This window comes from Rhinolophus sinicus, chromosome 15, assembly GCF_057876585.1.
Source record: "Rhinolophus sinicus isolate RSI-liver-muscle chromosome 15, RSI-T2T, whole genome shotgun sequence".
NCBI lineage: Eukaryota > Metazoa > Chordata > Mammalia > Chiroptera > Rhinolophidae > Rhinolophus > Rhinolophus sinicus.
The window spans coordinates 23,515,072-23,536,793 of record NC_142515.1 but is presented as its reverse complement, the minus strand read 5'-3'; the positions used below and the strand labels follow the sequence as shown (position 1 = coordinate 23,536,793).

Genomic DNA, 21,722 nt, shown 5'->3' with positions numbered 1-21,722 from the left:
CTCCCAACCCCACCCCTCCCACTAAAGTAGCCACTATTCTGCTCTATCTCTAAATGAGTTTTGCCTACTTTGGAACTTCATAGAAATGAGATAATAGAGCGTGTACTCTTTTGTGTCAACTTTTTTATGCTCAACATAGTATCTGTGAGACTCATCTATGCTGTTGTGGTTGTCAACAGTTCATTCTTTTTCATTGCTGTCAGGTATTCCATTGTATAACTATACCACAATTTATTTATCCATTCCACTTAGGGACATCTGTGGTATTTCCAGTTTTTGTATATTATGCATAAAGCTGCTATGACTCTTCTTGTATGGCTTTTGGTGGATGTTAGCACACACTTCTGATGACTATACACCAAAGAATGAATTACTGGGAAATATTATATATATATGTATATATATATATACACACATACATATATATGTATATATATATATATATATATATGTATATATATATATATATATATATATATATATATATAGAGAGAGAGAGAGAGAGAGAGAGAGAGAGAGAGAGAGAGAGAGAGAGAGACTCAAAGAGAACAGAGACCATGTCTGTCTTCTTCACTGCTATATCCCCAGAGCTTGTCAAAGAAGGTACTCCATGAACATCACTGGAAAGAATATTGCTTAAAATGTTAATTTTTCCAAAATTAATGTACACATTTGATGCAATTCTAATAAGCTAACAGGAAAGTTTTGATTTGGGGAAAATTTAAATAAAATAAAGTGATATAGAAGAAATGCTTTTAAATGGCAAATAAAAACGTGAAAAAAAATATAAGGGGTAAAACTTGTCTTACCAGATATCAGAATATACTATAAAACCACTGTAATTAAATCAACTTGGTCTTGACATGGGAATAGATAAATGTATCAGTAGAATAGAGACCAGCCTGCTCTTCTCTCCTTGGGGAGATGCCTTAGCCAGCCCAGCTCCCCCTTCCTTGCTGCTCCTAAAGATAAACACATTTTATTTTAAAACTTTTGTTGCTTTACTGCTAACTACGATGGATGAAAACAAACAGGGAAAAACAGAAACAACACAACTGGGAAGCCACACACAGTAAGAATCATACAGGTACCCCAAGGATGGGTTCCTGGGCCCGGCTCTTGACTCCTTTCTGATATGGTAACTGGAAGTGCTCACTGAGCACTTCCTCCCCTTCCATTCTCTCTCCCAGTCTCTCTCTCTCTCACAGCCTCTCTCTCCTTGGGCTGCGACCTATTCGTCAAGGAAGACCTACACTGAGTTTCCATCAGCTTTACCTTAGGGCTGGGTCCTTCCACCCTAGAGGCCTTCTATGCTCACAGCCTCTCTTTTACTGGGTATTGTTCTCTGGATAACACACCAACAAACAGGCCAGACAGGTCATCTGTGTATCTCCAAGCCAAGGATTAGCTAAAGCCCAGTGAATCCCAGTGGCCTCCACAGCCTTTGTCTTCAGGAAGCTCCAGACCCTGATGAATTCCCCACCCAGAGAAGTCTCTCAGTCTGTCAAAGCCCCTCATCACCACCTGATACCCCCACCTCCCCAAATCTGCAATGTCCTCACTGCCAACTAGCTACCTTTTGTCTTGCTCCTCTGCTCCAGCAGATTAACCTTCATCCCTAGACTGTCAGGAAACTGGTGAGCGTCCTCCACCTGGTGGCATTGTCATCTCCCATTCAAACATAGCTTTAAAAACTTGCTGTGCTCAATATCTTTGATTGTGCCCACGTTTTGCTTTCATCCAGCTTGCCAGAGCATTTACATAGAGTTCTGAATCATGCAAGGAAAATGGCCAGAAGGCCTGTTTATATAGGAAAAAAGAGGCTGGGTTTTATTAGGTCTGCAATTATGTGAATTCTAGGGGGTCAAGCCAAGCTGGAAAAGAGGAAAACAGAATTGGGAGTCTTAATAGTCAGATGAAAGTCCACTGAGCCCAGTTAGACAAGGGATCAGGTAGGGTGTGGCCAGAGGTCAGAGGTGCCAGATGAAGGACACAAAGAAATCGTAGAAAACTGCAATGAATCAAGCGTAAGCCTTCAGGCTGGGCTTGTGGGAAAAATTTTGTCACTGAGGTTGGCAGCAACATCTCAGTAGCTGAAAACAGGTGGTAAGACCACACAACAACACAACTGATGGGTGATATTCCCAAACAGGGCCCAACTGACCACTGCCTAAAATAAGTTTGTTTCATTTTTTAATTTTCCTTATTTTCCTGATTAGTAAAAAATGTCAAAATTACAGAAATATATAAGGTAGTAATTCCAATTCTATTCTTCAGAGACAACCACTTTTAAGTTGAAGTATATTTATCCAGGTTGCGTTCTCTGTATATATGAACATTTAATATATATGCACATATATGTAAAGTTTTATAAAATCAGTACCATAAAATTATGGCCAGACTTAGAACTTAAAGCAACCCTAAGCCTGGAAATAGTTATGGTGTCCCCCTACCCCACCTAAGTATATCCCTGGTTGCAAATTAGGCATCTAACACTATGTTTAATACACATTGTCTTGTAACTTTTTATTTCCACATGAGATTTCTTGGGCATCTGTCCATGTCAGTATCTAAACATTATTGTGACTAGCAGGCGTGGACTCCTCTCCAGGGAAAAAACAAGATCCTTCGAGTGGTCCTTGTTGGCCAGAGTTCGGATCTCGGAGGAATTTCATGGCTTTAATACGTTAGTGTTACAACCACTGACAAGGAAGTTTACTCCAGATTCAGAATTAAGTTCACAAGCAACTGAACTGCCTTCAAATATAAACAAATAAATAGACTAGTTCATTTATTCACAGCTAGTTCAATTTAGAAGCAGTGAATGTCTTCATTATAATTAAGGGTGAAGGTAAAAATCAGAGAAATTTCATTAAGACAAGTTTATTTTTTATGTTATCACTGTTAGAGAATGTAGAATTGAGCTATGTCTTCAATTGGTTATTTAATTATTACTTAAATCTGGCACTTTTATTACTGATTTCTAATTTTCTTGCATTTTGCACACAGGATGTTATTTATATGCTATCAGTTCTTTGGCAGCTTGTTGGATCCTGTTGTCACTTAGACATGGTCATTGTAAATATTCTACATGTGCATGGAAGGAACATATATTAACACTGCAATTTTGTCCACCAACCTGGGTGAAGGGAAAAATCAGAAAATTAAAGTCCATATTCCTATTTGAAATTAGCATTGAGCAACCGGCTTCCAAATATGGTAAATCCTGAAATTTGCCTGACTGAAACCCTCAAAAGCTTTACAAAAAATAGTTTTAAAAAATTATAAATGGTTTTTAAAACTTTCAAACAGAGTAAAGATTATAAAGTTGTAAGCAATAATTCCGATACCTTCCCTAACTACCCCCCCTCCCAGAGGGTGGAGGTGGGACACTGTTAACAGTTTCATGTATTTCCTTCCAGACATTGTCTACGTACATATAATAATATGTAAACGCATATTATATGCCTAACCTTAAAAGGAAACAGCATATAAAAATGGGATTTTACAATATGCATACTATTATGTCCTTGGCATTTTTCACTTACCATATCTCAGTTATCTTTTCATATCGGCACATTTAATATCCTCTCCATTCTTTTTAATGGCTGCATGGTATTCCATAGCAAAGCTGTTCCATAATTTATTTTGCAGTCCCCTATTGATGGACACTTGGGTTGTTTCCAATTTTCTATTACAGACAATGCTGCTATGAGGAACCTCATTCACATAAGAGATTGCTGCTGCTTGGCTCACTCCTTTCTCAGGACCAACTGCTCCCTTCCACTGTGTACCTCACCCAAAGCTCTCCTTTCCTTCTTTGCTCTAGACCGGGGCGTTCAACCTGCTTCCCTCTCCTTGGAGGCTGCCACATCACCACCCATGCTGGCTAAGGAGCAGCACATAGTTCCCTAAACTCCCTGTTTTGCTACTGCTCCTGATGACCAGCACACAGGCCTTTTTGCTTTTCAGTGATTTCTGCCATCTCCAAGAAGCAAACAGAGAAATAACAATAAAAACAAATGTGGGGTGGTACAAATCTCACAACGTTTTTACTTTAGTAGTCCCTGGCTCTGGTTTATGTCTATGGAATGCCTAATTTCCAAAGTTCACCAACTCTATTTCTGATCCCCAAATTAGGAAAAATCATATTGATTCTTTTCTCCATAGTATTCCTTCTTCCCCTGCCTGAAAATATCTTCTTATTTCAAGAGAGCCCTTTACAGCTCTGAGGACCCTCGACTGGGTTCCCCATTCAACAGACTGTCAATCGTGGTTACCCCTAAAGCGTTTGCTTCGACCCTAGTTTTTAACTATTATGCAACATCTGTAAGCAGGCTGCAATATTCTATGACTAATGAACAGCCTTAAAATGTCAGAACTTTGAGTCCTAAAGCCAGCTAATCCTGAGTGAGTCACACATAACCTCCTGGTACCTATAACATAAGGCCAGCAGAATGCATCATGTTCCAAGCCCTGCAGAGATTGGGTGATAAGGACTGCACACAGAGGGGGCAGATTTCATGAGAGAATTCAATCCCAAAGTGAGCTTTGGGTACGAGTGCCTCATGGGTCGGTACATCTGTGGACACCTGTTGTTTTGCCATTTGTTCTGCTGAATTGGAGACACCCAGAATCCCCCAGGCTGATCCCTTGACTTTCACACCTGTCCACATCTGAATTTTTCATCTGTGATCCGAGCCAGCAGCACACTAAGGGCCCTCTAGAAAATCATGCATGGCATTTCTAGGCTCTGCTCTACAGAACAAAAACAAAGCATATTTTCCTGCTGCCAACTACCCAGGAAAGGTTTGTTTCTGCTCTGGCCATAAGAACACAAAGTGAGAATTTTGTGCTTGGACAAGTTCAAAAAGAACATTATGGTAAAGACCATCTGAAGCCCCGACATGGGAAACTGGATTCTGGAGGAATCCTGGAACAGATGGTTTGGGTTTACCCCATGTTGAGACCTCAGACTGAAAGCTGCTTCCAAGGTGAAGAGAAGAGGGAAAAGGCGGAGTTGGTGAGTGGCTTGGAGAGGACTGGGGTGGAAGGTAGCACAGAGTGACTAGCTGACGTTTTTTTTAAATGCAAAGAATGTTCTCAGATTCATTTAATGTAATGCATTTTTTTGTAATGCATACTCCTGAAATTTCGGGTGGGGATGTCCCAGTGTCACCTAGGCTAACACTGTTCCAAGTACATCCTCTTGCCCTAGGAATCTCCTTTTGAGAAATGGGCCTTTTGTCAGGAAATCAGGGGAAGTCAGGACCAAGCAGGAGACAGACTGGGAGAACTGACTGAGCTAGCCCTCAGGAAGGATATAACACCCCAAGGACAATGGATAGGGGTTTCGACATTCTCAGTACTAATTCTTTTTTTGTTTTTTAACTTTATATGTTAATATAGAACTTTGCTTTATGGAAAAGGTAAAGGTATAAAGCAAACAATGCAAACTTTAACTGACCTATCTAGACTTACAAATTGGAAAGGAACATGCTAACCACAATAAGCATTAGCTGAATAATTAACTATTGTTTCATTCTCACTAATTCCTTGTTTCTTTTTGTTCTCAGTGGGCACAGTGTACTGCCCCTAGGGGGCGTACTGAAATTTTGTGGGGACAGTTTTGTCCTGGAGTTCTCACATTGGTTGTCAGAGAATTTACATTGTGAGAAACATATTATTTTATTATTTTTATTGATATGAGTATAGGACTTCAGAATAAACTACTTTCTCTTTTTCAGCTTTATGTTATTAAAACTTTACATTGGTTTCTTGAAATTATTTGTGCAAATAGTTTACATTATTTATGAATTTAATTCCGGGAGAGCTAAAGTAGTGTTAAATTTTGTTGTAAATACAGAGTGTTGAGTATGCAGGCTAGAGTACGTCTGTTTATAAGATCATTAAGTTTTGCTTGCTTCTGCTTCCATGAGTTCTAGAATTCTAAGATAAAACATACAAATAAGAAGTTGGTGTACATTGATTTCAATAATCAGGCTTTCACGTTTTTTCTTTCACAGCAGTATCTCCTGATAAATATATATGTATAGTTCTTTCAGCTTCTTGACACCAAAGCTTACAACCTTACCCACATCTATCTTCTCTTATCCCCTTCCTGTTTTGTTTTTTTTATTCAAGGAGCCTGGCTTTATTTATTTTTAGTTTTTGTTGTTTATTTATTTATTTCACCTCCTCCTCTTTGGCAACCATCAGCTTGTTCTCTCTATCTATGAGTCTGTTTCTGTTTTATTTTGTTTATTCATTTTTTTACATTCCACATATAAGTGAAATCATGTGGTATTTGTTTTTCTCTGTCTTATTTCACTTAGTATAATACACTCTAGGTCCTCTCATGTTGTCACAAATGGTGAGATTTCATTCTTTTTTATTGCTAAGTAATATTCCACTGTGTGTATATACCATTTCTTCAGTACTAATTCTGAAAAAGCATTAAGACATCCAGGGCAGTGCACAAAGCATTCATTTGCGCAAATATACCAAGTGCCTACCACTGATAAATAATAGTTTTAATAATGGGTTAATAAACAGGGATAATTAGAATTAACCTTTATTGAGCACCTATTATATGCTGGACACTGTTATAAAACACTTTACTATATGTATTAACTGGTTTAATACAAGTCAATGAGATAGGTACTATTATTAGCCCCACTTTACAAAGGAGGAATCTGAGGCATGGAGAAGCTAAGCAACTTCCCAAATAGTAACAGAGCTAATTCAAACCCAAGCAATCTGGCTTCAGAGCCCACACTCCTAACTACTCCACTATACTGCCTCTTGAGACAAATAGGCAAGAGCCCTGGCCAATTGAAGCTTTCAGTCCCTAGAGAAGACATATATCCAATAAGTCATTTCAATGCAAGGTCATAAATATTATAGTGGAGTCATGATGTATACATGGGTTGAGCAAAGAGCAACCAGGTCTCTTCAGGGATACCAGGGAAATTTTTACTAGGAGAATGAAATAACAGTACAAATGAGTGCACAAAAGCCTAGAAGCATGAGTGAGCCTGATATGTTCAAAGAATGGCCGGTACTGTTCTTTGTTCTGAATGGCCGGATGTAAGACGCACAAGGAGCAACACAGAGTAATAGCCTCACTCACGTAGAAAGGGATCGGATCATGGAGTCCCTGATACGGCATGCCAAAGAGTTCAGTTGTAGATTTAGGGCTTTAAACTTTGTTTGGGGATTTTTTTGTTGCTGCTGATGATATTTTGATTTGGTTTGATTTCCCTGTCAATAGTGAATTTGGTAATGGTATGCTCAGCTGTGCTTGCTAGAAGGCTAGCTCAGGCTGCAGTGTGGAAGATGGATTGAAGAAGGATGAACTGAAAGCAGAGAGACCAGTTTGTAAACTGTTGCAAGAAACTTTGCAAGGGATGATTAGTATCTGTATTGGGGTACAACAGGAGGGATGGAAAGGATTTTTGAGGATTTGAATATATATTTTTTAATTCTACAAAACTATATGAAAAATAGCAACAGCTTAGAAAAATGGGTGAAATATACAAATAAGCAATTAACCAAAGAAAAATCCAAATGGGTCCCCAAAAAATGTATGAAGAGATTGTTCAGCCTAATAATTAAGGGAATGCAAAAGTAAAACAATGAGATACCATTTTCAGGCTTCAGATGAGCAAAAATAAAAAAGGATGATGATAGAAAATATTGGAGCAGACATGAAATAGTGCGCTCATACATCGCTAGCGGGACTGTAAATTAATTCAGCCATATATGGAAAGCAATCGGGCAGCATACAATAAACTTGATAATGCAAATACCCTATGACCTAGCAATGTCCCTGCTAATTATATAACCCATAAAAATTTTTGTACGTGGGCACAAAGAAACATATACAGAGATAGTCATGATGGCATTATTTGTAATGGACAAATAAAATGTGGCATATGAACTGCATACATAAATAAAATATACATCTATGCATATGTTTAACATATCCATAACATAACATATGCATAAACATACACAAAGTAATCCTATATATTCTTTATGGCTAAATATATGTGTGTGTAAAAAAATAAGGAATCTGAGGCATGGAGAACTTGTGAAGTTGAACACAACAATAATAGGGGGAGGGGGATTAAATTGGGTGTGTCAGTTAGAAAGAACTCAGCTACTAATGTAATGTTTTATTATAAAAACAAAAAGACCAGGAGAAATAACTGGGCAAAATGTTAATAGTCATGAGTTTGGAATGGGGAACATATGTGTGTAATATTATTCTTCATATTTGTCTATATCTTTTATATTTTTAAAACGCATCGAATATGGATGTGTGTACATGTATTTTTAAGAGAGAAGAGAGGATACAAGTGATATTTAGGGTGCAAAATCACTAAGACTTGGTGACTGATAACAGGTGGGGGCTGAAGGTGACAGAGAGGAGGGGTTCGTAGGGCTCCCAGGTTTCTGGCTTGGGTGACAGGAGAGGGGAGATTCACTGAGATAAGAAATACAAGAGAGAGCATCAAATTTAGAGGTTGGGAAGGAAAAGATAATGAGTTATGTTTAAGACACATGGAGTTTTAGAACCCAGCGACAAATGTTTGTGCTACCAAGTCTCTGTCAAGCCATATAATTTAATGGCCTCCACACTGCCCACAAGGAGCAGGTAGGAGCAGAAGTGTCAGTGTCCCGGTCCCATGGAAGGCAGACGAAGGAGAAATGAGTAGAGGCTAATACACAAATAGTGGCAGGTGTCTGGCAAGGTCTCACTGAAAGCAATTAGTGTAACACAGTGCACGTTTTCATCTAAAACCACTGGTCCTTTTATTTCATAAGCATCCTTCCAGAGACAGTCTTGGCATATACATGCAAATAACCCCTTTTCTTTATACAAGGCAATAACATAGTATATATATATATATATATATATATATATATATATATATATATATATATATATATACTGTAGCATATGCTGTTCTGCAACTTAATTCTTTCACTTAATATATCTTAGAAATTATTCCATTCCAGTTTATTTATAAGTGTTGACAATTCAGCTAAACTACTCCATAATATTGTTTTATCCGTTTTGTGTGGCCAAGGAGACTGCAGTGGCCTTGAACGGACACTAGCCTTCCCACACACATGCTTAGATAACAGCCTGCAGAGTCACAAGTTAATGTAATTTCCTGATACGACTTCCCAACAGCCCTTGTGATAAATTCTCCCCTGTCTCCCAGGGCCTTCCCCTTGTGTGCCCCTTAATAAGACCCCATGGAACTTATCAAAACCGGCTATTTTAGGTTTGAATCGACCAATCCAGCCTTAGCCCAAGAATGCCAAAGCACGCTACCACAGAACCTAATAAAGGTATGTGCCCCAGGTCCTGCGGCTCTCTGTCTCCCTGCAGCCTTCCTTGACCTCCCCATGTGGCCCTTCCAGGTCTGCCACATACTTGCTCCAGGATCTGTGAGTAATAAACTTCTCTATTCCGTTTTCCCTTGTAGTCTTTTGTTGACCATGGGCTCTCCGTCTAACATCCCGGGGCTCTACTTAACAAATGTTAATTTAACAAAATCACAACAAGTAACAATAGCTAAACCTTATAGTTCCTATTATATGCCAGGCACTGTGTTAAGTGCTTTGTTTGTATTAACTTATTTAAAACTGAAAAATTTATGAGGCAGGTGTCTATCATCATTCCCTTTTATAGACAAGGAGAGTAGCACAGAGAAGTTAGGTAACTTGCCCAAGATCACAGCTCTGCTGAAGGGCAGAGCTGGGATTTGAACCCAGACAGTTGAACCCTAGGGCCTGCACGTTAAACCGCAACACATCCTGTATAACTACCTCAGACTTCCTAACTGCTGCATGTATTCTTCTATAAGGCTGTGCCATAATTTGTTTAACTAGTCCCCTATTGCTAGATGAATTAGTTCTCTTTCAGTCTATTGCTATTGACAATGCTGCAGTGAATACCTTTACACATTCACCTTTGTGAACATAGGAAGTGTATTTCTAAGATACATCAGAAGGGGAATTGCTGGATCAAAGGACATGCACATTTTATTTATTTATTTATTTATTTATTTATTTATTTATTTATTTATTTGATAGATATTGGCCATAGGTCCTTTTAAACACCCCTAGGTATTGATCATAGGTAAAGTATGGCAATTTCTTTAAGAATCCCCGAGTGAAAGTCCTGCGAACTCCCTATAACACTCCTCTAGGCACCAAAAAGTACTCACTATTTCCTGCTCTTTTTGCTCCAAGAGACATGTGCTTTAAGAGAGTATAATCTCATAGAACTATTGAAACAAATGTTAGAGTGTGTATCAAGATGTCTAGGGCAGCTCAAATGGTGGGAGGGTGCAGGCTTTTACTGCAGGTCTGTGACATGTCTCACCCCACCACTTCTGGGGTCTGATGCTCAGAGCAAAGGAAGAAACATTGGGTCTACATTCCCGTATGGAAATTGCGGCCTGGAGAGGCTGCCCCCCTTTAGTGGGGAATGTGCCCTCCAGTTCTCCCACGCTCCCACCTCTTTCTACTCAGGGAGGCTGAGCTTCAGGTGCCATTTATTATCATGCTTGTGCAAACACTGGGTAAATGCCACCATTTCCCAATTGGTAGAAATGTGAAGATTTGCTGTTAAGAAATATTTCTCTGATCCCTATTCTCTATAAAAGTTAGGAAAATGGACCTGATTCATGTACCTATATTACTACCTAGCCCCTGTAGGCATAAGTGTGAGCCAGAAATCCAGAATTTTGTGTGCAATCCCTTGATTTTAAGATGTTGCCCCACATCTTTAAAAAAAGCTCTTTAGGAGTTAAAAGATCATCTTCAGGAGGGCATCTTACCATGCCTGGCATAGGAGGGTCAATATTTTGGTGTTGCGGAAACTTACAGCTAAAGGACAGTGGTGATAGAGAATGACTCCGAAGAGGCAGGTCAGAGCCCAATAGAGAAAGGCCCTATGGGACGTGAAAGGTGTGTTGAATTCTGGGAAGAGCATTGCAAAGGTGTGAGATCAAATGTATTATCCTGTCTCCAGTTCCGGGATGGTGGGGTTTATGCGAGGGGCAGGTTGGAATATACATCTTTCTGTCTCTTTTGGACCATTCTGTCCCATTTCTCACCTGCAGTCCCTAGATTACAGAGGACAAGGCAGGACCTGATAGGACCACCTTAGCCACTCCTCTCCATCTTGAAGCTATTATAGCACGGGAGGGATAAAGGCAAGCTTCTTTGGAGAGATGTCTGCTTTCCTCTACAAATCCGCCCCCTCCCCAACTCCTGGACGGTATGGCCTTAAAAGGGCACAAGGAGAGCCCTAGTTAGGTCCCCCCCCCCACCCTCCTCACCAGCAGGAGTGGCGGGCCAAAGGAAGTCCATCATTTTTCCTCCAAGCGGTTTCTGCTGTTCAGTGCCACCAATACACAGAAGCATGAAATAGGGATACAGATTATAGCAACTTTCAAATTTTCCACCACTGCCCACAGTTGAGGCCACAGAAATACATTTTACATCAGTGCCATATAAAATATATATACAACTGAAGAAGTTTTGCAAAACACATACCCAAATACTATGTGCAAAAATGCACTGATATTCTCTACTCCATTCTCTTTTTGTCAATGTGGCTCATGACACATTACATCAATTTCAAAACCCTCTAATGGGTTGCTAATTGAGTCTGAAAACCACCTGATTATAGTCTGAAGTCCATAAAACAAATATTTCCCAAAGAGTCTCTTGTATTTCAGATGTACGAGTAATACCTATGCCTAAAGCCACTAGCAAACAATATAATTCTAAAAGAAACATGGAGACAATTTTTTTCTATTTTTTATTTAGTTACTAGTTTTCAGTTAGCTTCCATTTGGAAAGTTATCACTTTCCCAGTGATACTGGTTTTTCACTTATAGAAATGATTTTTTTAAGTTTTCTTTTAAATAAATGTATTTAAATTTAAAAAGTGATTTAAAGAAAAATATATTACATAAATAATAGTATAGGAAATAGGTATGTAAAAAAATCTCAAATATGTGACTCATGTTCTAAAGTGTGGGAAAACTATATTGCACCATTCCATAGTGAAGTAACAAGAAATCTACTTTCCTAAATATTAGATCTGCTTTTGCAGAATTTGCTAATTACTCCCAGGAAGTTTAGGTTACATGACACATTGGATTACATTTGCCTTTTCCCCAGCTGCCTCTTAAAACCAAGCCAGTGCTTTTTCCAAGCACTTGTTTGGCAGTTTTGAGTTCAGCATCCATTTGCAAAGTGATTTGTGCAGGTCTTGAGATGCTGGAGCTGCCTTCCCTTCTTCAGATCATCGCCTGGTCTTTCTTTCCCTGTCAGGTATTCAAGTTAATTATTTCTTATTTCTCTGAGTCTGTTCCTTATTCCCCTTCCCAGGTGACCTCTACCCTCTCTCCACACCTTTTCTTGGCCACAGACAGGTAGCTATGCAGCAAACCCAGCCTGCCTGAGCCCACCCTCCAAGAGTCTTCTAGTTTACTCCACAGTGTAGCAATCTCACAGCAAAACAATGTCAAATTGTCTGGAAAATCAGAAGTTACTTTTAGTTCCCTCTGTTTAGTAACATTCTTCGTTCTTTGTAACTTATTAAGCTTTTGTTTTCTTAGTCCCTGCCCCATAAAGTACTGGGTGAGCCAATCTGCCCCAGTTGTTTTCTCCTTTTGACTGCCTGGGATCTCTGGCATGAGTTGTACTGCCACACCTCTCAGGACTCCCACCTTGGGCTTCACATTCAGCTTGACATTCCTAGCAAACAATCTGTTGTTCATGCAACATTGTTTCTGTTGCTGCCCCATTCCCTTCCCTTCAAGGCCAGAGTTGGAGCTCTTCTATTGTCTTTAACAACTCAGGATGCTCAACTGAGATCAACTCTACCATATAGAAGCCTCATGCGTAGAAGCCACTCTGTTCTGTGGCCTTTGCTTCCTCTTCTCATGCCCCCAAATCTTTTCAAACTAGCCTTTTAAGGTCAGCTGCCCTAAATTTCTCCAAATTATTTTTCCAATCCTGCCTGAAGTTTTGTCCTTTCTACTTCAGTCTTGTCTACTTTACTCATCATCCTTTCCCTGAGCCCCTCCCCACAAGTTTTTCTCTACCCTTGTCTCCCGGAGAGCAAATGCCTGAACTCTTTAACATCTTTCACCTACTGTACAGCTTCCTGGCTATCTATTTCTGGACCACTACAAATTAATGTGTAAACAGCCCTTACATTAACGGTGTGTGTGTGTGTGTGTGTGTGTGTGTGTGTGTGCGCGCGCGCGCACACACACACATTCAAAGTGGGAGAAGGCATATAAACACAAAATAGTGTCCAACACTATTTGGGGGGAAAAGAGCCTTAGAGAGTCCTAGCAGTTCTGATTAGTACATTGAGCATATTTCACCCTGCAACCCAAATTTGTATCCTTTTTTGAACACAGTTTAAACAAAGGGCCTTGAAGCTTATTGAGGATTTAGATAACTACTTCCCTGTTAAGATTTTTTTTTAATTGTGTTTTCATTATGACTCCATCTCCATTTATTGATCAAGGGATTTCTTGCCTCACTTAACTCCATAATCTGTTGCTCAGATTAAGAAAATGTGGAAACTATTGTTTGGTAGCATGAGTAGAGACTTTAAAGTGCTACCTTGGAGGCTTGGATGATTCAAACACTATAATCCAAGAAAAGCAACTAATTGATCACGCAGAACATGTTTTTATGCATTACTTTTTTATGGACTGCACATGCAATGAAACGAATTAGATTAAATGCTTTGTAGATGTGCTGTAATAGAAGCAGGAACTTACTCGTGTAAAAACATCCAACAGAAGCACTCAGACAAGAGACAGGAAATAAAACATGTAAAAAAGCCCTTAATGAACAATGTATGTCTTTATTCATTCCACACATTTTGAGCATCTATTATGTTCTTTTTGTACGTAAGAAACAATGCTAGTTATAACTTCTCAGTTAGGAGAAGCAGAAAAATGTCCCTTATTTTAGTATTTCCTTTCTTGCATCACTACTACCTAGTATATAGACAGCTGTGCATGTGTGCTTTTTGGATGAATGCGAGACCTGTACATTCACTGTTTACCTTCTACCCTCCACTTTGCCACCTTGTTCGCCATTTTATTCCTCATTAATTCTTCCTCCTGAGGGCTAACTGGAAAGCAAAGGAGGTGAACTTCAGGTCAGTCAGGCATGCTTAGCTTCCAAAGCAGTTAAATCTCAGTGCAATAAACTTTAAAGACCTGTCTAAATTCTTTGGTGTCATTTAAGATTTTGTTCCATCCAACTGATTGAACAGGCCTGCCAATCAAACCTTGGACATCCTTGTTATTGATATGTTGGTTAATAGTTATAAGTGTCTGACCTACCTCCGGAAAATTTTGTAGTAAGTTAAGAGTCTGTCTAAAAAAACGAAGGAACTCTAAGTTGCTCAGTACTTATTACATGAGACTGAACTGTATGGTTTACATCGCTTATCTTTTAAGGTTTACAATTACCAAAAAAAGTAGGTACCATTTTATAGATGTGGAAACTGAGGCTCAGATACTCTGAGTAGTCTGTCAGTTTGGAAAGAAAAACCCTGGCTAACAGTCTCCAAAGCCCAGGCCATTTACAAAGGACTGGAGATTGCTGGTGGCTTTCACTTATCTATGCTGTCCACACTTAAACATGGGTAATTGAAACCTGACCCTATGTTCCTTTCCAAAATCTCCGAGGAATCTGGCTGCAGAGACTTCATAGATAACTCCTTTCAGCAGCTGAGAAACAAAATACTTCTGTGGAATAAAAAGTCTTTATTTCAATGGGTTTTTTTTCCTTCTTAAAAAAAAGAAAGAGAATCCACCACAGCACTTAACAAGAATATTAACTGAATGGACAAGTCTTCAAATCTGGCTGTGCAGACTACCGAGGAAATGGTGACAGCATTAGGGCACTTTGGCCTAAGATGCTAAAGACACAATGTAATGAACAGCTGGGGTTTTCGGAGACACGATTGTGAGACACACAAAACCCAACTGTAGGCCATCCTCACTGAAGGTAGCTGCCGGGTTGGGGCTGCTTGTGCAAACCTCGCCCCTCGCTCTCGATCAGGCGGGTGTCGCCAGCTGCCGCAGCGCCCACGGCGGCCCGCGCCTTCCCGCCCCCAAGGGCCAGCCAAGGCTGACGCGGCGGGGACTCGGCAGCGCGCCCCCATCCCCTGTACACGTGACGGCAGGGCGGTTTTCCTTCTCCCCTCCCCCTTCCCGAAATTCCTCCTTCTCCTGAGTGGCTGCGGCTCTCTATTGCCCTACTACTGCAATGACCGCCGTGCCAGCCAATCAGAACGCGACTCTTCAAGTAAGACCCGCCCCCTGATGGTCCTCAGGTTCCTTCCCGCTCACACAGGAGTCACTTCCGAAGAAAGAGAACCGCCATGAAGAGAGCAGGGGGTGCCGCCCACCTCCGCTCCGACAGCCTCCCGGAGTCCCAGCAGCAAGACGGCAACCACGCACCCAACTTCTCCAGCCACAGCTCATGCCGCCGTCGCCAGCGGCGCCGACATGACAAGGCGCTGCATGCTCACTAGACCAGGTTTCCCCTCATCCCCAGCCCCGGGGTCGTCGCCCCCGCGCTGTCATCTGAGACCGGGTAGTACCGTCCCTGCTGCAGCGGGAAAGAGAACACAGAGTCTTGGGGAAAGGTACCGTGCGGAGGGCTTGAGAAGGGGCCGGGTCGCGGGGGCAAGGGTATGAGGGAGGATCGCAGACGGCCGCTCTTCCAGCTCCCACCATCCTCCGCGAGCTCAGGCCTCTGTTTTCCGGGGCCTGGCAAACCCCCGCCCCGCCTTCGCGCAGGGGCTCCTGGGAGTTCGAGTTTTCTTTTCCGTAGTTGGGACGCTGTCCTCGGTCTAGTGACCACCTCCGAGGTGGCTAGGGAGATCCCGCCTCAGGTAGAACGTAATTTTTGTCCTTTACGATAGCTGGACCCGGGGCCCTAACCGGTTAATGCATATTTACATGGTTTCTGTTGTCAGTTTTACTGATCCTAGTGATTTAATGGTACAAACCTTTCTGTCATGTGGGTGAAATTATGTAAGATGTGATGAGGAAAACGCTTCCATGAATTACTTTATAGTTCAATATACACGGTAATTCATACTTGAAAGAAAATGCATATTTGGCGTGTGATATGTTTTCTCCAGTTTCTTACTTCTCACCAAGAGGCCAGTTATTATGTAAACATTTTGTGGGAGCCTATGTGATGAGATGGGGAGTTCCTCAAATGATGTCCTCTGACAATAAAACGTATTTGCATTCTCTACGCACTTGGTACTGTCTTTTTTATTTTAAGTTTAAAAGCTTGTAACATAAGCTTAACAGTAAATTTATCTTCTAATATTGTGGTACAGGTCCACAATCCCTTATCTTATTTCTGAAAGTCAGAAAGGTATGAAAACCCAAAGTTTTCGATAGGTTTGGCACCACATCTTACTTGGCAGCCAAACCTGACTCGAATTAATGGAAGCTGTATAAGGTCTTTATCCCATTAAGTGTAAGTAATCAGAAGTTTTGCTGGAGAAATATTAATGAGCTTGCTTACAGAGTGCAGTGTCAGACCCCACTGGGGGGCTTTACATATTGCATCCAAGTTACCCCCTTTCTAAAATCCAGTACATTCAGCAAATTAAAATACATTTGGCTGCAAAAGTTTCAGATAAGGATTTGTGAGCTGTTACAGATTTTTCTTAGTATATGTGCTGCTGAAGCGAGCACAAGTTTTTTAACTAGTTATAAATAAGTAATAACATTTCTGTGCATATGAATGTAGGAAACTGTTCTTTCTTGAAAGGTACATTCATAGTTATTTTACAAATTTCTTGTATGTTTACTCAAAACCATTTTCTCTCATATATTTCTTGAAAAGGAGCCAGGGATCTAATATTTTAGGAAAGAGATATAGTGTTACTTTTACTAATTAATGTAAAAGCATTTAATATTATCTTGTTTTGAATTCATTAACTGCTTCTTAATCCTGTGCCGTCTCTCTTTCCTCAACCAATAACTGAAGGCATCATGCTGTGCTTTACAGAACCTCTAACATTTCTTTACTCTCGTGGAATTAATTTGCCTGATATAATTTATGAAACCAAATGCATAGATTCTTCCATCACTCATATTCATTTAATAACCACTTAGCTTTTCTACCAACATCTCAAACAAACATTGTAAACTCTCAGTAAACCATTAAAGATGGGCATTACTCTTTTAATGTGGCCAGTAACGTGGACAAGATTTAGAAACTTAACCTTCAAGGGTCTTGGATTGTTCCAAGTTTTCTCTGAGTATTCCAACCTTATAGTGGATAAATGTTTAGATAAACTTACAGAGTATGGCTTATTCTCTTTCAGTAAAATAAATTCATTTTAGCAAAATTTGCCAGAAAGTTAATTTTTTTGCTCTGCACATAATAACATCCCTCTTTATGCAGCTGACAAATAACTACATGAACAAATCAGAGTACACATTCTGGTAATATGATCCTGTTTCACTTTGTGTCCATTGTAGGGTGCAGAAGTCTTTAAAAATTAATTTGGTTTTTGTTATTGTTTACTTGTTAACTTTCTTCCTTTTCTCTTGGTGTTTTTCCAAGGCAGCGCATTATTGTTGTAAATAATCGTAAGAATTCTTAAATTAAAAATTTAAGATTTTGAAATACTACTTACTTAGTTGTGAAGACTTATTCCAATTTCTGCTGTTACTTAGATTAGCATCTTACTGTAGTGTATAAGGTTAATGCTTGTTCCTTTCTGCCTTTTGCCTAGCCACTCTTCATCTGGCTCACCAGACCAGCCAAATCACCCATATTGCCATTCTACCATCTATTCTGGTTATGAGTCTGTTACGGTTTTACTCAGTTTTTACAATCTCCATTATTCATTCAGCAAACATCTATTAAGCCTTATTTTGTACTAGTGAGTAAATATATCAAGGAATAGGATCAGATGCTTTCAACATCTTTTATTCTATGTAACATCTAGCTTTTCATTCCTAGGAAGCACTTTACCAATTCTCTAGATGCACACTCCAATTTAGTCACTTTAGTACTATATATAAGCCTCAGTTGGGCTTTTATAAATTTAATCCTACAAGAAGTGGTGAATTGTATTTTCAGTTTTTTATAATCAAAGCATTATTGCCATTGTCAGAATTTGATTAAACCAGGTAGTGAAATCCAGCCTCTATTCTATAAATCTACTAGTGTTTTCCACTTAATATGAATTATTGAGGTTTTAATATTTGCTTATTGATACCATATTAGTTATGCTTTTATTTTCAGGAAGCAGTCAATTATAGATTTCTTCAGATCAGCTTCAAAACAAGGTATGTATACTATTAATGCATTTTTTTGTGGGATTTTTTTTTGGGGGGGAGGGAGAAGGATTCAATTTTAAAATCTCTAAATTCTTATTAAGTTGATTAAACACAGTGTTCAAAATTGAAAATATAATGAAAATGCAGTTTTATACAAAGATAAACATGTTCTAAACATGAAAAACTTTGTTGTTATGCTTTCTTACATTTAAAATTATTCCAGTCAATAATTTTCATAGTGCATACTATTTTAATTCTCTGATAGAATAACTTATTTCATAAATAGAGCTATAAGGAACTTACATGGTATTATAAAAGGGAACTTATGTTCTAATTAATCAATTTGAAATTTTTTGTGATGGATTAGTATTTTAAATGTTAATAATCTAAATACTTATACAAAATGTAATAACTGGTATATATTTAATAACATGCAATTTGTGTTTTAATTGACTATTTAGACAAACATATGTTGGATTCTCCACAAAAATCAAACATCAAATATGGAGGAAGTGGTTTGTCCATCACTGGAAGAGAGCAATTTGAAAGGAAACTATCCTCACCAAAAAAACTTAAACCCAAAAGGATGCCATCAGAAAAGAGTCCTATTATAGAGGCTTTCATGAGAGGTGTTAAAGAGCACCCTAAAGATTGTGGTGTACATGAGTCATGTCGGCCTTATATGTCACTAACCAACTGTCCAAAGATGGTTACTAAAGTCTGTTTTCCTCCTCCCTATCACTTGTCAAAAGAGGTGAAGACACTAAAGAAAAAACATCGATCTCCAGAGAGAAGGAAGTCACTGTTCATTCATGGAAATAGCAGGGAGAAGAATGACAGAGATCGAGGCAAAACCAATGCAGATTCCAAAAAGCAGGCCACAGTGACAGAAGCTGACATTTTCAAGAACACTTCCAGAAGTCTTAGCAGCAGGAGCAGCCTATCCAGGCACCACCCAGAGAGCCCACTGGGAGCTAAGTTCCAGTCGTCTCTAGCTTCTTACTGCAAAGAAAGAGAACAAAAAAAGTTGAGACGGGAGCAAATGGAGCAGAGAATCAACTCAGAAAATTCTTTCTCAGAAGCAAGCAATCTTTCCTTAAAATCCTCTAGTATAGGAAGAAATTGTCAACTGAGGCAGGAACAGAGTAAACAAAATGATGTCACACCGGGAAAGAGTAATCTTTCAAACCTGGTATGTTCAATAATTACTGAATTAGCTTGGCTACTGCTTTATATTTAGATACTATATCTAAAAATATTTAATAATTGTTAACATCACATTGGTATCTTTTCTTAATACTGATACACAGTTTATATAGAAGCTAGTTTCATTAGGTTTTCTCCAACTATCCATCAAACTCAGTAAAGCAGTGTTTCTTGCCCTTAATTTTTTCAGACCAGGAACAAAGATCTTTCTTAATCAGGAAAGTAAGCATTCTTTTTTTTTTTTTTTTTTTTTTTAGGCAAGTATAGTCATGTTTAAATTAGGCTGTGCTGAAGGGACATACTTGAGGAATGGGAAATCAAAAATAGCAGGAAGTAGTTTAGAATAGAGGTCCTCAAAACGTGGCCCCTGGGTTAGCAACATCAGCATCACCTGGGAACTTGCTGGAAAAACAAATCTCAGGCCCCACCCAAGACCCACTGAACCAGACACTAGAGGCAGAGTTCAGCAGTTGGCGATTAACAAGCCTTGCAGACGATTCTAACGCACTTTAAAGTTTGAGGATCTTTGGTTTAGATTGTATATAAATCTTAAAATAATTGAGTGTGGGTCTTAGAAAACTATCCAAATGCATCTTAACCTCATCAGATTTCTCTTTTGAGAATAGACCAAACTTAGATTAGCGTAAAAGCTATCCCTCTCCCCTGAAAAGTTAAGTTGTTAAGTATATGTGATTCAAAGAGATTCTTTATGTACAGAGCAAATACAGAAGATCAGATAAAACGAAAGTACTATGTTGAAATGCTGTGAGATTTTAAAACCAGATACTAGACCAAAAATAAACCAAACTGACGTTATAGGAGTGAATGGAGATTGTTGCATTATATGTTGCTGGAAAATACATTTGTAAACTCATACGGTTTGCAAGGAGTTTGGTGCCTTTACCAGTGAAATTTGCTAATGATCAATAGAGGTTAGTAATATTTGGTCCATTTTTATAAGATTTCAGTGTTTGCTGTTATATCAGTACTTAAACAGAAGTATTAAAGAGTGAGTTGTAGCCATTTGATTGGCAAATATCAGGCTTACTATTTCTTTATCAAAATAATCGTACACTGCTCTAATAAAATATTAATCTTGAGTTATTAATACAAATCTAAATTTGCATTATGAAAACTGACTTTATGGCATTGTTACATTTTTATGATACAAATGCCCTTTGTTTTTATGATAAAACTTACGAATTTAAAATATTTTATTATAGAAATTTGACTTTTCCTCCAAATGTAGGTGCTTATTTTATTCAATCTAGAAATCTGTGTTTAAGTGTTAGGAAGAAAAATGCATATTCTTTATTTCCCTGAACTCCTAATTAATTTTTTCTCATTTTGCTAATAGGAAAATGGACATCTCTCAAGAAAAAGATCGTCCTCTGATTCATGGGAACCTGCTTCAGGTAGAATCAAAATTAAATTTATGAATTTTTAAATTTGCATCTTAATGGCACTATTTTTTAAAGCAAATTTGTTTAAATATGCAGTTCCCTTCTTAGGGGTGAAAACTAAACTAATCTCAGATTAGTTTAGAGTTTGGTAAAATTATATTCAAAAGGAATATCCTTGAATTGAGTATGTATAACCTGTGGTTTATCTTGACTGTTCTCTGCCTTCTTCAAGAGTTCTTAACAGTGTGTTTCTCATTTTGGTATTCAGTGTTCTACTTCTGAATCCTTGGCTACAATTAAGCATAGTCTTATATTCTTGGAATTTTGGACTATCTGAGGGCTTCTTATTAAAGATGCTTTGTATAAGGTTGAAACTGTTACCATGATCCAAAACAATGTTTCCTATATTTCAAAAAGATCCTTTTTTAATATCAAATTTCAAGGACACCTACATGATATTAGTTTGTACTTTTAGTATCTATTGGTTGAGAAATGCATAATAACAAATAGCTACTGTTAATTCAGTAATTCTTAAAGTATCTTTATCTTTTTTTAAACTAGAAAATAGAACAGTATAAAATTCAAACGCTGCAGAAATTTATAACACAGAAAATGAAAGGGCCCCTGAAATAATAACTGTTAATAGTTTGGTGTATCGAATTTTTTTTCTGCTATGACGGAAAATTGAAAAATGAACTTTACAAATTTCCATACTCAG

General features: G+C 38.6%; 1 protein-coding gene across 4 annotated transcripts in view; it reads left to right on the top strand.

The window, feature by feature from the left end:
* The first annotated feature begins 4,762 nt into the window (after positions 1 to 4,762).
* SLF2 (SMC5/6 complex localization factor 2) overlaps positions 4,763 to 21,722 on the top strand; it is a 48,571-nt gene continuing 31,611 nt past the window's right edge. The window contains exons 1-4 of one of the 4 annotated variants that reach the window (XM_088791886.1): positions 4,763 to 5,023; positions 18,361 to 18,404; positions 18,857 to 19,587; positions 20,959 to 21,016. In XM_088791886.1, coding sequence (XP_088648012.1) covers positions 18,865 to 19,587; positions 20,959 to 21,016 — 781 coding nt within the window. In that variant the 5' untranslated portion in view covers positions 4,763 to 5,023; positions 18,361 to 18,404; positions 18,857 to 18,864. Of the gene's footprint in view, positions 5,024 to 15,412; positions 16,351 to 18,360; positions 18,405 to 18,856; positions 19,588 to 20,958; positions 21,017 to 21,722 lie in introns of those variants that run through there. The other 3 variants (XM_019724923.3, XM_019724921.3, XM_074339174.2) reach the window with 3 other exon arrangements.